General features: G+C 39.8%; 1 protein-coding gene across 1 annotated transcript; it reads left to right on the top strand.

Moving 5' to 3' along the window:
• Nucleotides 1-2,567: 2,567 nt before the first annotated feature.
• On the top strand, nucleotides 2,568-7,108 carry LOC139745110 (fucose-1-phosphate guanylyltransferase-like). The gene is made up of 3 exons (XM_071655531.1): nucleotides 2,568-2,699; nucleotides 3,964-4,131; nucleotides 5,546-7,108. Exons 1-3 carry the CDS (start codon nucleotides 2,618-2,620, stop codon nucleotides 7,069-7,071), a joined length of 1,776 nt encoding a protein of 591 aa, XP_071511632.1. The 5' UTR covers nucleotides 2,568-2,617; the 3' UTR covers nucleotides 7,072-7,108.
• The last annotated feature ends 7,160 nt before the right edge of the window (nucleotides 7,109-14,268 follow it).

The raw sequence follows: 14,268 nt of genomic DNA on the forward strand, positions 1-14,268 counted from the left end.
GGGCTATTCCCCTTCTCGTCTTCCTCGACTTGCATGTTCGTTTTCTCTTTAGATATCCTTACCCCCTCCCCCCATAAAATCACCCATAATTTTGTGGAAGTATTCACACACACACTGACTAACATAGATTTATAGTGGAATTTGAACCATGCTTGAAAACAAAATTGACTACCTAAAAGCTGACCAGTAACTTTTGGGGTTTTTTTTTGTTTACTATATTTTTCTTCTCTGTTGTCATGTTTAAACATGTGATTTTATGATATCTATAACTTTTCATTTTTTGAAGCGCTATGAGCATCGAAAGCCTCGGGTAGACCTGCACGCTATTACAAGTAGCCACTATTATTATTATAATTATTATTATTATTATTACTATTGTTATTATCATTATCATTATCATTATTACTAGTATTAAATTGAAAATTGATATATTATAGTACTGTTATCATTATTATCATTGTTATAATTATTATAAATATTATTATTACTATCATCATCATTATCATTATTTTTATTATCATTATTTTGAAAGCTTCGGGAAAATATTATCTTAGGGACACCCTCAATCCCGCAGGATCTTCTTCATCATGTTCATCTTGTTCTCCTTTTTCTGGGCTTCTTCTTCTTCTCCTCCTCCTATATATTATTTGCCCATAGTCCCACCTAGACTCAAGTTGCAGGCCCGGGCATTGTCACTTTACAGTCGAAATGATTGTACTAAAGCATAAGTAAGAAGCCATACACTGTTCCTATTACGTCTCTGAAAAATAAAATTCAACTTGCGACAACAGGGCCCCGGCGCAACGGGGGGGGGGGGGGGGGGGGGGGGGGGGGGGAGCCCCCCCCCCTATATTTATTATTATTATTACTATTGCTATCATCATTATTATCATAATCATTATTATTATTATTATCAATATTATTATAATCCTCATCATCGTTATTATTATCATTATTATTATTATCATTATTATTATTATTATTATTATTATTATTATTATCAATATTATTATCCTCATTATCGTTATTATTATCATTATTATTATTATCATTATCATTATTATTATTATTATTATTATTATTATCATTATCATTATTATTTATGGATACAGTCTTCCTTTCGCAAAAGAAAGCTCTCCGCGTCATTTGTTATTCTCCCATACGTTCGTGGAGTAGATGTATTGTTTGCTTCTATAAGCTGTTACAAATTAGGGATTTGTTTCTATTCAATTGAGGACAATTTATGTATTTGTATTACAATAACTCTCTTCCTGATGTATTTCCATTCCATGTTCCTAAAAAATCAGTCATTTCATGAATATCCAACTCGACGTTCTAATGAATGTCGTTTACCTCTTCTTCGTACGATTTCAGCCAAGAACACTTTGTTTACACTGGCCCAAGTTCTTAGAATTCCTTGTTTCCCGATATAAAAAAGGCCCCCTTTATATCAAAAGGAAACTGATTTTTTTTTTCATTATTGCAATCTTATAATTCTACTGAATAGAACTAACCAGCTGCTATAACCCCGTATCTAAGAACCTACGTTATCACCTATTGATTGCTACGTATCCTAGCTCCTATATCATACTCATAAAAGGCTAGGATATTTCCGCGATTATATCTCTATTACCTTGTTCTTTCTCGCGTCACTTCTCTCTCTCTCTCTCTCTCTCTCTCTCTCTCTCCATACTTCTGACGAGATCGTTGTCTCTGCTGAACGTTTTTGTCTGTTCTGTTCTGTCCTCTTACTGTTATGTTAGTTTTGTCTCATTTTGTCTCGTCTCATCAACTCTCTGTTGTACTGTTACTCCTATTTCAGTCCTATTTCATGTTTATTCGTGTGTATATGTGACTGTTTTTGTTGATCTGTCTTTCTAGTGGGCTTCCAGATTCTTTCCTTGCTTTCAACTGATGTTTTTCTTGTGAGGGGCCCACATCCTACAAGCTTTGTATGTTTAGTGGGTCCCTCCATATTTCGAATTTTGCATATTGTATACTTACATCTAATCACTTGAGATTTATGATAATGTATAATTATCGTAAGGTGCTACAATCATTGTACATTCTTTTCCTTCTACATAGTTTTACGCACCTTATCTTCTGTTACCAAAAAGAAAGTGATGTCTATACGTTCTTGTTGAAAAGTGAAATAAAAATTGAATTGAATTGAATTGTGCATCAGTAGCAATACATGATCTAACCACTTGCCCCACCCAGTTACAATATGCAATGTTCTAACCCCAAAAAATAAAGTGCTTTGTTCTTGGGAATCTTACAATACTTGTTATCTGCTTTATTATGGCTGTATTATTTTGTGTTTGTCTTAGAGAACACATAGATCTGTGTAAACAGGAGAAAGAAACGCAGTAGATCAGTGGGTAGTTTTTTCGAAGTGTTTGGGCTCCTTTTTGTCTGTGGGGTGCGTGTTCCCAAGCATCATTCCGCAGCGAGATGCCGGATATGCCGGATAACACTGCTGCACTATGTGCATGCACGCACGACTACCCGAAGACTGGACGACGACCACATAGAATCTTTGTGAATGAAACGGCTACCAGTATCTGGAAGAAAAAGAAAGCCTGTGGCACGTGTTGTTACCCACTTAAATGTCAAAATGGCACAAAAACGGGCGGCTATCGAGCAGCTCATCAAAAAGGCGACGGAGGCGAAAATCAAGAAATTTGAAGCTATCAGAGGTAAGTGTTACGAAGACGTGATTTTGTGGCTATACCCTGTTACATGATGGATCTGCGCGGGTCATTTCGTCACTCGCAATCGCATTACCGCTGTACACATTCACAACACACGTAAGAACGGCGATCAGCCTTCGCACGGCTGGGTGTAGGCGCCACCCGCACATTTACATTATGTACGCATAGGTGGGAATACTGTCTAATACAGTACACGACACGTACATTACCTCGTTCTCATGTCGCTTGGTTGTAAAGTGCTCGCTCTTGGGCACTTTTGATGTGCCGTGTAATACGTTGTATTGATTAGATTTTAGATTTAGATTTTAGATTTTATTCGACTCTTCCGACCCCATTCCGGGATATGAGAGTCCAACACATAAATACAAGATATGGTCATTACAAATAATAGTATCAAAGAATACATGTTTGTGATATATTATAATGTCATTAATGATGTATATAAAATAGTCTATACTAAACATATATACAGTGATATACAAATTGGCAAGCAAGGTTAACTAATCGTATGAACCATACGACCAAACAATCGTGACAAACAACTACATGTACTAGAGATTGAGTGTCACTGCACTGGATGCTTGATTGCTGTACATACGCCCCTTTTGGCAGCTCAGACGTCTTGCTTAACTCTACTAGCTCTATCATTTCGTTCATTCATATTCAGCATCAAATGAAGCTTATCTATGTAGTATGAAGTGAACTTACCTCATCACGACACTGACATCGGTCACATCAAGGCAAGCTGAAATGATGACTGGTTCATTTCTTCTCCCCATTTCCACCCCTGGGCCAGGGTTCCCCCCACCCCCACCTGTGCACCCCCCCCCCCCCACCTCACACACACACGTTTCACACTCGCACACAGTTTTTCTGCCTGCTTGGGGGTTCAAACACAATCCTCCAAACCAGTGGCGGATCCAGAGAGGGGGGTGCACTGGGCATAAAACGAAATAAAAAGAAAAAAATTGGGGGGGGGGGGGGGGGGGGCACGTGCGGGCATTGTGCAACCATCCCAAATCAATGCATGTATCTTGATTTAGGAACAAAAGATTTTATAAGATTTTTTGTGGTATGCTGTAACTGGCCCAGATATGCTGCAGTTGTGTGTGTAATGTAGATGCTCTGATCGATTTTCTTTTCTCATGGTAAAGGGTTTAATTGACTAAGGTCACTAAAGTTTACCCAGGAAATTCAATTTTTCTGTTCTAACCTTGTTCTGTTTGTTTTTCCTGTGTCTACTATGTAGGAAAGCAGATAATCAATTTTCCCTACTGGGACATCGTGGTCATCACAGCAGCTGATGCTGACCAGCTGACCGCTTACAACCTGCAACTCAAGCAAAAGTTGGCACGACAGCAGCTACCCCTCGGTATCAAGTACCATGTCCTGAAAGATCCAGGCGACTGCAAAATCGGTAAAACTTGTCACATGCGAACATAATTTTTCCTTCTTTTCTTTTCAATCTATGTGCGTGTTTATACAGGAGCCTCTCGCATCGGCGCGCATGAGCCGGTATTTTACCTCCCGCATGAGCGCTTATTTCTCGTGTTTATTCAGAAGTCAAAATACCGGCTCATGCGAGCCGATGCGAGCCGATGCGAGCAGACCTCAGCTGAACTGGACCTCTCGAATTTTGGGGTCAAGCATAGGTCACGTTCGCAGTGCAGTGTATTGCATGATGGGAAAAAATGAAAAAAATCAAGATGGCACCGGCAAAGTCATCAGGACCACCAAGCCTGAAGGTCATTCTTGTAACGTTCCTCTTGACAACCACCTGGCCAAATGATCAATTGAAATCCAGTTTTTCAGTAAGAAGGAGAAGACGTGGTTCGATCATGACAGATATTAAAATACGTGCTTTCCGGTTACCTCTCGAATTTCGGTCGTCTGTATAAACACACAGCAAAATACGCGAGGCTCCTCTCGCATCAGCACCTCAAAAGGTGGCGGACGGAACCTCTCGCATGAGCCTGCATTTGGCGGTGTATGCGGGCATGAGCCTGCATTTGGCGGTGTATGCCGGCATATGCCGTGTTTATACAGAGCAAAATTCGAGAGGTCCTCTCGCATGAGCCGGCATGAGCCGGCATGAGCCGGCATGAGCGCGTATTTTGCTTCTCTGTATAAACACGCTCAAACTCATTTAGTCTCCTAAATTTTTGTTGTCATTGTTGTTGATAGAGTGAAGACCTGATGTACGTTGACCCTGAGAAAAAGTGCATGTTATGGTATGGTAAGTATTCAACATATCAATACTGCCCAGTTTGAGCGTGTGATTTTATAAGTTCTGTGTGCAAACTAACATTGGCCTTGACCCATGCTCCTGGCTCACAGCCATTTTGTTAGAAATAGTTTTTTATTTTTTAATACTGTGACATTTTTTATTCACTTTCATAATGTGATTAAGCTACACTTTGATTGCTTGATCTCAGTAATTTATTAGATACACCAGTCTTATTGGCTGTGTCACTCTCTTAAAGTCCTTGATGTATACAAGTGACTTTACATAACAAAACCATGACAAAATAACAAATTCTTGTCATAACAAGGAGATTTTTCTTGCCTCAGAACTCAAAGTTAGTTTGTTTATCACGCCCTGATGCTACAACAACATGATTTCAAAATTTTGAAGAAATATACATGTATTTTGATTAGAGTCGACTGTAAGCTTCCTCTGAGCTCCTGAGGATAATGACCATCTAGAATATAGAAGTAGCTAACAGTGAAATAATAGCCCCTATACATTTATCAGCAGTATTGACTTGTGTTGGCCCAGGTCAAGGAGAGCATGCAACACATTAGATTTTGCAATTTGTCTGTATCTGCAGGTCCAGGAGGCTCAATGATGGCTGCGTTGTCATGGCTCCAGACAATTTACAACCAGACCCTTTTTAAGAAGAGAGTCCTCTTCATTCCGGCCGGTGGGTTCAGCCAGCGTCTGCCAAGTGCCAGCCTGTTGGGTAAGATCTTCACAGCAGTGCCATGTGGGAAGCCAATCTTCCAGATGCTGGAGCTGATTTTGGCCATGTACATCGATCTTCCTGTACACATGGAGTCCGGAGGCATCTTCCTGGCCTGTGCAGACACCATCATCCTCTATGACAGCACGGTCGGAGTGGAGTGGTCCTTTGATAAGCCAGGAATCACTGCCTTCGGGCATCCTGCACCCATTGAAGTTGGGACGACCCACGGTGTATTCCTCCTGCCAGAGGACAAGGAACTGTCTCACATCCACATAGTGGAGTGTGAGGAGTTCCTGCATAAAAGGTCTGCCGACAACCTGCGAGAGAAGGGGGCACTGCTTCGGCAGTCTTGTCGAGAAACGCTTGGCATTGTGGATGATTATGTGCTGGTCGACAGCAGCTATTTCATGGACTGGGAGACCGCCAAGAAGCTCATTGATTTCTATGAGGAGAAATCCCCTCTCACATGCGAAATAGACTCCCACGGAGACTTCCTGCATGGACTAGGAAATTGTGGCAGCAGTTCTTACATCAATGACACTTCTAATGTACACATTAAAACTGATGAGCTATTGTCCATGCGACAGGAGGTCTTCAGGCTTCTTCAAGGTACCCCACTGCATGTCCTGGTGCTTCCACACTCTAAATTCTACCACATTGGTACGACGCAGGAACTCCTGCATCACTACTGCAATAACTGGAGCCTGGCAAATGAGCTTGATCTCAGCAAGGACACCTTCAACAGGTCAGTCCAACCCGAAAGCAGCTCCAGTGGATCCCAGGGAAAGCCCAGGAAGGCTTGTATCATGAACAGCTATATCCTCAGCCACACAGACACAAGCAGCGACTGTGTGGTGGAATACTGTACCATTAAGTCACCTTGCACGCTGTCTGAAGGGTGCATCATCAGTAATTGTGTCATCCAGGCCAGCAACCCCAGCGACCATGTGGTCATCCCGCCTTCCATGTTCTTTCACACTGCCTCAGTCACGTTGCATGAGAACACCACTCAGTACGTCACCATCTTCTTCAACATTCGCGACAACCTCAAGGGATCTGTCTCGCAAGGCCAAGCCGCACAGCTCCCCTTCTTAAACAAGAGTTTTCAGGACATATTCAGGAACGACATCACCAAAGCGATAGAGGCGATCTTCCCACCTGGTGTGGGGTGCTGCCTCTGGAACGCTAAGCTGTTCCCTGCTATGCCCACCATGGAAAAGTCCTTCCAGGCCGCTATGACCTTTTTGACCAAGGCCCAGGTTGACAGCCAATCACCTCTTTCCAGCATGACTGTAGAAAACCTGTCAATGGCTGATGTCCTACAATACAAAGACATTGAGTCAATGCTCGACTATCGAAAACAGCTGTACTCACACATCATGCAGGCTTAGAGCAGTAGTCATAATGTTCAAGATACACCTGGACAGTTTGGAGAAACGAAAAGATAGTGCCTTGACTTTTTGTGACCAGGATTTCATTCCAAAATTCCTCACAGTTGTACTAGCACATATCGCAAAGCTCAGAATCACCAACAGTATTAAGTTATCAAAGGCCAGGCCACTTTCTGTGTAAGTTACTAAGTTGTAAGTTCGATATTTGCAATGGGCACATGTCATCTGATGTCAAGCAGGTTTATAATCTGTGGAATAAATACTCAGTACTACATTATGCTTGTGTGTGTGTGTGTTTGTGTGTGTGTGTGTGTGTGTGTGTGTGTGTGTGTGTGTGTGTTTATGTTTGTTTTGTAAATGCTTTCAAAATTGCACCATTCCAAGATCTGCACACAGGCCAACTATTGACTATAACACAATAATTATGGACAATTTTGGTGCTGAAGATGTGAAATTGGCCAGAGCTCACATCAGTGAGAAATAGTTCTACATTTTTAGGGTACCAGGGTCTTACTTTTTTGTTACATACACATATTTAGGCATTAATTAGGTCTGACATGCAGGTCCACTATTGAAGGCATTTACAAGAATACTGTAAAACCAGAAATGTTTGTGTGCATTTTAATTTTGTGGATATTTGCGACTGCCAAGATTTGCAAAATTAAAATACTTGTAAAATGTTTTTGTCTTCACTAACTGAATTGAATGCCAGTGGCAAACCTCAAAAATTAAATGGCACAAAAAAGGCCGTAGGCTTCGATTTGCAAAAATTTCATGCCGTGAAAATATTTTGCTGTACAGTATGTGTCATTACGTAAATGTGTGTGTGTGTGTGTGTGTGTGCATGTGTGTGCATGCATGTAGAATTTTCCTGTATAGGTACACTGCACTCCCATTATAATGGACACGGTTATAGTAACAAAATTGTGGTTATAATGAAGTAAAAATTTAGGCTGCAACATTATCAGTTCTATGGGTTTTTATGATTGTTTACCATTATTTGTTTGTTTATAATGAAATTTGATATAACGTAAGAAAACTGCCCGTCCCAAGGACTTCATTATAATGGGAGTCCACTGTACAACATGTGGTGTTGTAAAAACTGCAGTCAACGAATCCATTATGCCTGGAACAAATGAATATCTTCTGAATATCAGTTTCTGTACCTCTTGCACTCATTTTTTACTTGTTATGTTTGTCATTTCCTGCTCCTGATGTCTTTGTATGTAGTAGGATAATCACACCTTGTGTATCATGGTTGGTTCAGTTTGTGATAAATGACAAGAATCTCTATGTTATTTTTAAAGTCATATCAAATGGATCGAAGTATTCATTGATTTTTTTATTCAACATATGTCATCCTGATTTTTTTTTTCATATATGATGCATTCATCACTAATCTTTCCAAGGTGGTCTTGAAAAAAAGAAAGAAAGAAATTGCTTCCAGTTCAGGTTATGCAAATGTGCACAGCCGAGAACGAATTTAGAACAACTAAAGGACAATAGCGGGATTAAACAAAAAAGTCTCTCATAGCACTTCTTGATGTGTGTATCATTTCTGTTAGTCTACCTCAATAACACAATGTTGTTAAGCCAGTTTTCCATATCACATGTTGCACTCTTTTATCATTTAAAATTTTGAAGTGTGTATGTAGAAATGTGTCAGCAGTGAATTAGCAGCACAGTTCTACTTTATCCTGAGTTGTGCCCAGATTGGGACCTCTGTCTGCAAAACATTTTTATTTCATATTCTGATTGTGTCTGTTTGTACCAAGCCTCATCAATGGAGTTTACTATTATGCAATTGTCATGATTCCCTTTAGATCTATTTCAAAGCCCTGAATGAAGTTTGCATACATTACTGTAAAAGTGGAAAATTTTGCATGAGTAATTTTTTTATTTTTTATATTTTTTATATTTTTTTTTGTTTGCACTGGGCCAGGTGAGATCATTTATGTGTGTCTTTAATTCCACGGAATCAGGACATTTGACAGTATTACATCATGTAACAATAAAAAAAAATATCCACTTGCTTTTTTTTTGCGCTAGTTTTTGGTCACATGAAATGCGTGGAAATTTCCACACTGCGAAAATGTCCATGTTGTTGCTATGAGTGGCAAGGCTGGATTTGGGCAAGACATTGGGTTGTCAGGAATAAGCTTTGTTGTGAGAAAAAGCAGAAGAGCTGGATATGTCTGTATGTTGGTACTTTAGCTTTGAGACTCTTTTTGTATTTGCAGCAGATGAATTTAATGAGTATTAAAGTAATAGATAGCTTCAGAGGATTTTGCACACTGTCTACTTGTCTGATAGATTTGTTTCCCTACATTTATTTCATTCTATTTTGATTTTACAAGCATAGACAAATAATTAAATTGCAGCATGCTATGGAAAGCATGTGTAGTGTATACCCATGCTTAAGAGTGAAAAAAAAGTGCATACAGTATAACGCTGATAGAGTGAGATTCATTATTGTAGTTGCAGTCACTTGAAGCAGCTCATCCCATTCTCTTTTGTTAACCCTCTCTGTACCAGGTACTTTGGACAGTATGGACATTGTATGGGGATTAGTGCCAAGTGCCATTCAAAGCACCCTGAGGGTTAATAGGTGTTTGGGCCCAATTTCTCATTCAAAGTCTGCCTCTGCAGTGTGCCTCAATCATAGGGAAAATTGAGATGAATGTGCAGCCCCTCAGTAGGTCATTAGAGATTACAGTTAACATCTTATCATTTATCATGAAGAAGTGTGGATCAGCAGGGTCAATCTGCCAATTAAGAATACAGTTCTAATAGTTGGAAATATTATAGGCAGCACGTTGCCCATACACAATGCCGTTATGTGTGTACTCTTAGACTGTTGTGATATGAAGTAGTATAACATGTACTGCTCTTGTGTGTAGGTGAGTTTAATGCATTGTACATGCATAACCGTATACGCAGTTGTGCAAATACATAGAGATTAACGTGGTTGAAGTGGATGAAAGTGAGTATACTGCACTTCTGAACCCTTTTACACTCTAACATACTGTAGATCAGCATACCTGAATGTGGAACCCCTTTGATTGTGTTTTGCCGTCTCTATGTTAGCTGAAAATGTTGTTGATCGTGCATGTTTATTTATGACACTTTTAAGTATGCAGCACAAGCTCTAGACTTGATCATGGCAAGCATTTTACCTTTGTCTTGGTTTGACATGTTTTCTTTGTGTGTATGTTTTATTTCTTGGATATGTTTTGTTTTCAGGGGGAAGAGGGAGCGGAAGAAATGAACACTGCATCTATATTTCTTTACTTCAACAAAAATCACTGGTGTGTAAGGTTTCATGATTATGTAGAACATAGTGCATGGAGAGAATAGAGCACTAACAACATGATTGATGTGTGATAACACAAACAACATGGTCAGGGTGTAGAATAATGTGTAAAATAAGAATTATGAAAAATGTGTGTGCTATTTACTCTACTTGAGTATACTTTTTATTCTTGTGTTCCAAATATGATTGTATGGATTGCCTGGATTCATGGAAAACATTGTGTAATTCTTTGATGTACATGATAATTTTAGTAATATAAAGTGAAAGTGAATTATTAGGAAGAAGAAAGCTGGTTCCTGTTGTTTGTTTTGGTGTGTTGTGTGAGGATTGGATGGCATGGTTTGTTTGTTTGTTTGTTTGTTTGTTTGTTTGTTTGTTTGCTTGGAGTATGAAGACTGTCATTCATAGCCCAGTTTGCCACACTTTTTGAGAGAAACAATTCACATTTAATTGCCTTTGTGACTGCCATCAGACTACTATCCTAGTTTTTGCACAGATAAAAAGAACCTTTGTATACTAGTACTGTTTTCTCTTTCTCTGGTAGACTGGATGGTGAGATACAGCCTCCCTGTCGTAATGTTTGTCTCTCTGTATGTGTGTTTTCACACGCACACACACACACACACACACACACACACACACACACACACACACACACACACACACACAGAGTCATCTCACCCGTCTGTTTTCTTTCACCCTGCTTCCCATTATTTTTAGCTCCTCTTTATAACTGGTACGTTTGTATTCCCCCCCCCCTCCCCCCATTTTCCTGCTTACCTGTGCTATATCTCAACGTGGTATGTCGTGTGCCGTTTTTGCATTGTGTGTGTGTGTGTGTGTGTGTGTGTGTGTGTGTGTGTACAGATTTACGTTTTTGAAAAAACAAACAAACAAACACCTAAAACCACTGGTGATACAATACAAATCAATAATCATATTTGTATAGCGCTCATACGAACTAATTAGTTGTTTCACAGCCCTTTACATTACATCATGTTGTATAGCGCAACTGACCGACATTTTTAGCCATCCTGTAAAAGTGGAAATTTTCGCGATGTTGAAATTTTCGCGCATTTTCGCTCAACCAGAAGCTAGCGCGAAAATAAAAGCACGCGAAAATTTTTGCATGCCATATGTTTCAGTAGCTGATGTCTTTATTCCGCGGAATTAAAAACTCGCGAAACTCTTCTTACCTGGCCAAGCGCTAAAAATTAGTCGCGCGAAAATATCCCCTTCTACAGAGTATTGCATAACTTTCACATCGCGCGGCACTCGCAGACAGGCACATGCAAAGACACACCATGGACCCTACCATGCTCACATAATGAAACTTGATACGTAACACCGCCACTACATCTTATTACGGATGACGTGCGCGACACCTGCAATTCTTATGCAATATGAAAGTTAATATGACATAGCTGGACCATAATTTATAGAGAGATAAAGAACAATAATATATCTCTGTGAGATAGACGTAACATGACAAATGGCACACGCACACGCATACGCACACATAATTATACACACACTTTTTTCAATGGTATTTATTAATTTCCATTCAAAAGATGTAAGGGCGGTAAACTATACCGATATTTCTGTACAACATAACAACATACAACGTATCCGCATCATTAATTTGGACAGATTGAAAAAAAAAATATAAGAAACGATTTAAAGTTGATAGCCTAATAAACACACTCATCCATATCGAGATAGAATTTGCTGTTCTCACTCATCACGCATAAAATACACAGCAGTATAAACCAGCAGGAATGCATTACTATAGAATGATGACGTGTAGGCCTGTAGTACTGTATCTACCTCTACGGGCATTACGCTTCTAATGTCAGTTCCACCTGTGTGAGTACACTGTACATACATTGAGAGCGTGCTTACAGAGTGATCGACGAATCAGAATATGATGAATTTCAAAGGCTTTCGCTCCTCAAAACTCTTAATATCTATGCTTTCGTCATTCAGAATACTGATTAGTTCTAGAATACCTTTCTTGTAAAATTCTCTCAGACTGTCTTAAAACTTTCTAATGTCTTATTACATTTCAAATCGGAGTGTACAGAATTCCAGATTAGTTTAAGACTAGCAGCACCCGTGGAAATCCACGGGTCTGAGGGGTTTTATTTTTTTTTTCTCATAATACGATTTTGCACATTTTTATTGAAGAAATAAAAAGAAAAGTCTTCTCATTCTTTCGTTAATGTGCTGTCTTCTAAATGACCACCTTTCCCAGAAATTTTATAATACATTTTTGTAGTATATGCCCGGCGATCCGGTCCATTGGTAGGGATCATTCCCGCCACTACTTGCTTTTATTATAGAACTTGAGTTTCGAGGGGTTATTTGCACCCGTTGAAGTTCAACAGTTGTCTTGTTGCCCCTCACCCCTCACGCACACACACATTTCCACCTCCGCAGGGCAAAAAACAAAAACATTCAGGGAAAATTACCAAAAACGCAAATGAGATTCCCCGAAAGTTCTGCCCACAGGTTGTTCCCGTCGAAACGGGAAGATATTAACACTATGACTTTGATTACCCCCTGCTCTTGCATCCACGCGGGCACCCGCGGGAATCCACGGCTGGTCTCAAGGCCTCGGTTTGTTTTGTGTTTTTTTTTTTCATGTTTCTTTTCCCCACGTTATGAGAGAAAAATAAGATATTTTCGTCTTCATAATTTTGCTCCCTCCTTTTTGTTTTTAATCACCAAAACTTAGCTTGATATATCATAAAGAACTACATCTGCTTCAGACTGTACATTATCATAATTAATACTAGGCCTACAATTATTGCTCCTATTATTGTTATTATTATATTATCATTATCATTATCCTTATTATTATCATTATTATTATTATTATTATCATCATCATTGTTATTATTTGGGGAGGGGGAGATCATAGTCATCAGGTTTAATAGGCACCCGTGAGAGTAGGGTCTCACGACCTCGTATTTTTTTCTTTAATATTTGTCCCATGTTATGGAAGAAAGAAGAATATATACATCACTGCATTCGTCTTCATTTGCTCCCTCTTTTTTTTGTCACCAAAACTTGGTTTGATAGACCATAGAACCACACATTCTATTTCCACTTGCAATTTTAAAAATAGGCGGTCGGCAATGCGAGGTTTTCCTCTACGTCCAGTCATCTTATGAATATGTATGATTACATCAGCTCTGCAGTAAACGAATGGACACAGCTGCGCGTGTAATCTGATATGGAAGGGTACGATCGGCAAATATATTTAGCCGCGTCCTAAACAGTCTGCGTACAATGACATCGGACTTGAGAGCAAACGGCGAGCAAACTAAATGACGTACCTGAGCTGCATATAGTATTCTGCAGTTGTGCAAAATACAATTAAATAACAACGTTCGTTGTTTTCATTTGGGGACGCCGATAATGGCGAACTATACGTAAATGCCCTTGCAGTCCATATCACGCACACACAGATTCGTGTAACCATCGTCAATACATTACATACAGTACACGTAACAGGCGGAGGCAAAGGTACATCACAGAACTATACACACAGTGTAGAGTGTGTAGAGTTCTGCGAGGTACATCGTGTGTGTGTGCGTGCGCGTCCGCCGGAAGATGTCAGAGATTTCGCTGCACCATCATCTTTAGTATCCCCCAGTGTCTCTGCAAGCTAAAAGATGGAAGATCGAGAAAGCAGGAGGCCAGCGCAGGTTCCGTGAATATTGAAACGCTCGGCTCTTTCGTCACGCACAAAAATGCATTATGCATGTAGCTAATTAATTTTTCTTTTTCGTCCTCGACGTCGACACGGAGGCGGAGAGGAGACGAAACCCGCGCCATTCGATGTAGGATACTCTCCTGCGGCCGACGGCACCGGTCGC

Source organism: Diadema antillarum, unplaced genomic scaffold (genome assembly GCF_040938485.1).
Source record: "Diadema antillarum isolate AM-2024a unplaced genomic scaffold, OU_Dant_1.0 seq00001234_RagTag, whole genome shotgun sequence".
Classification (NCBI taxonomy): Eukaryota; Metazoa; Echinodermata; class Echinoidea; order Diadematoida; family Diadematidae; genus Diadema; species Diadema antillarum.

What these genes read in the sequence shown, in the direction of transcription:
- LOC139745110 (XM_071655531.1), top strand. Translation starts at nt 2,618, where the DNA reads ATGGCACAAAAACGGGCGGCTATCGAGCAGCTCATCAAAAAGGCGACG. An exon ending in GAAATTTGAAGCTATCAGAG is followed by an intron (nt 2,700 to 3,963) that starts GTAAGTGTTACG and finishes TCTACTATGTAG; the next exon opens with GAAAGCAGATAATCAATTTT. An exon ending in TCCAGGCGACTGCAAAATCG is followed by an intron (nt 4,132 to 5,545) that starts GTAAAACTTGTC and finishes CTGTATCTGCAG; the next exon opens with GTCCAGGAGGCTCAATGATG.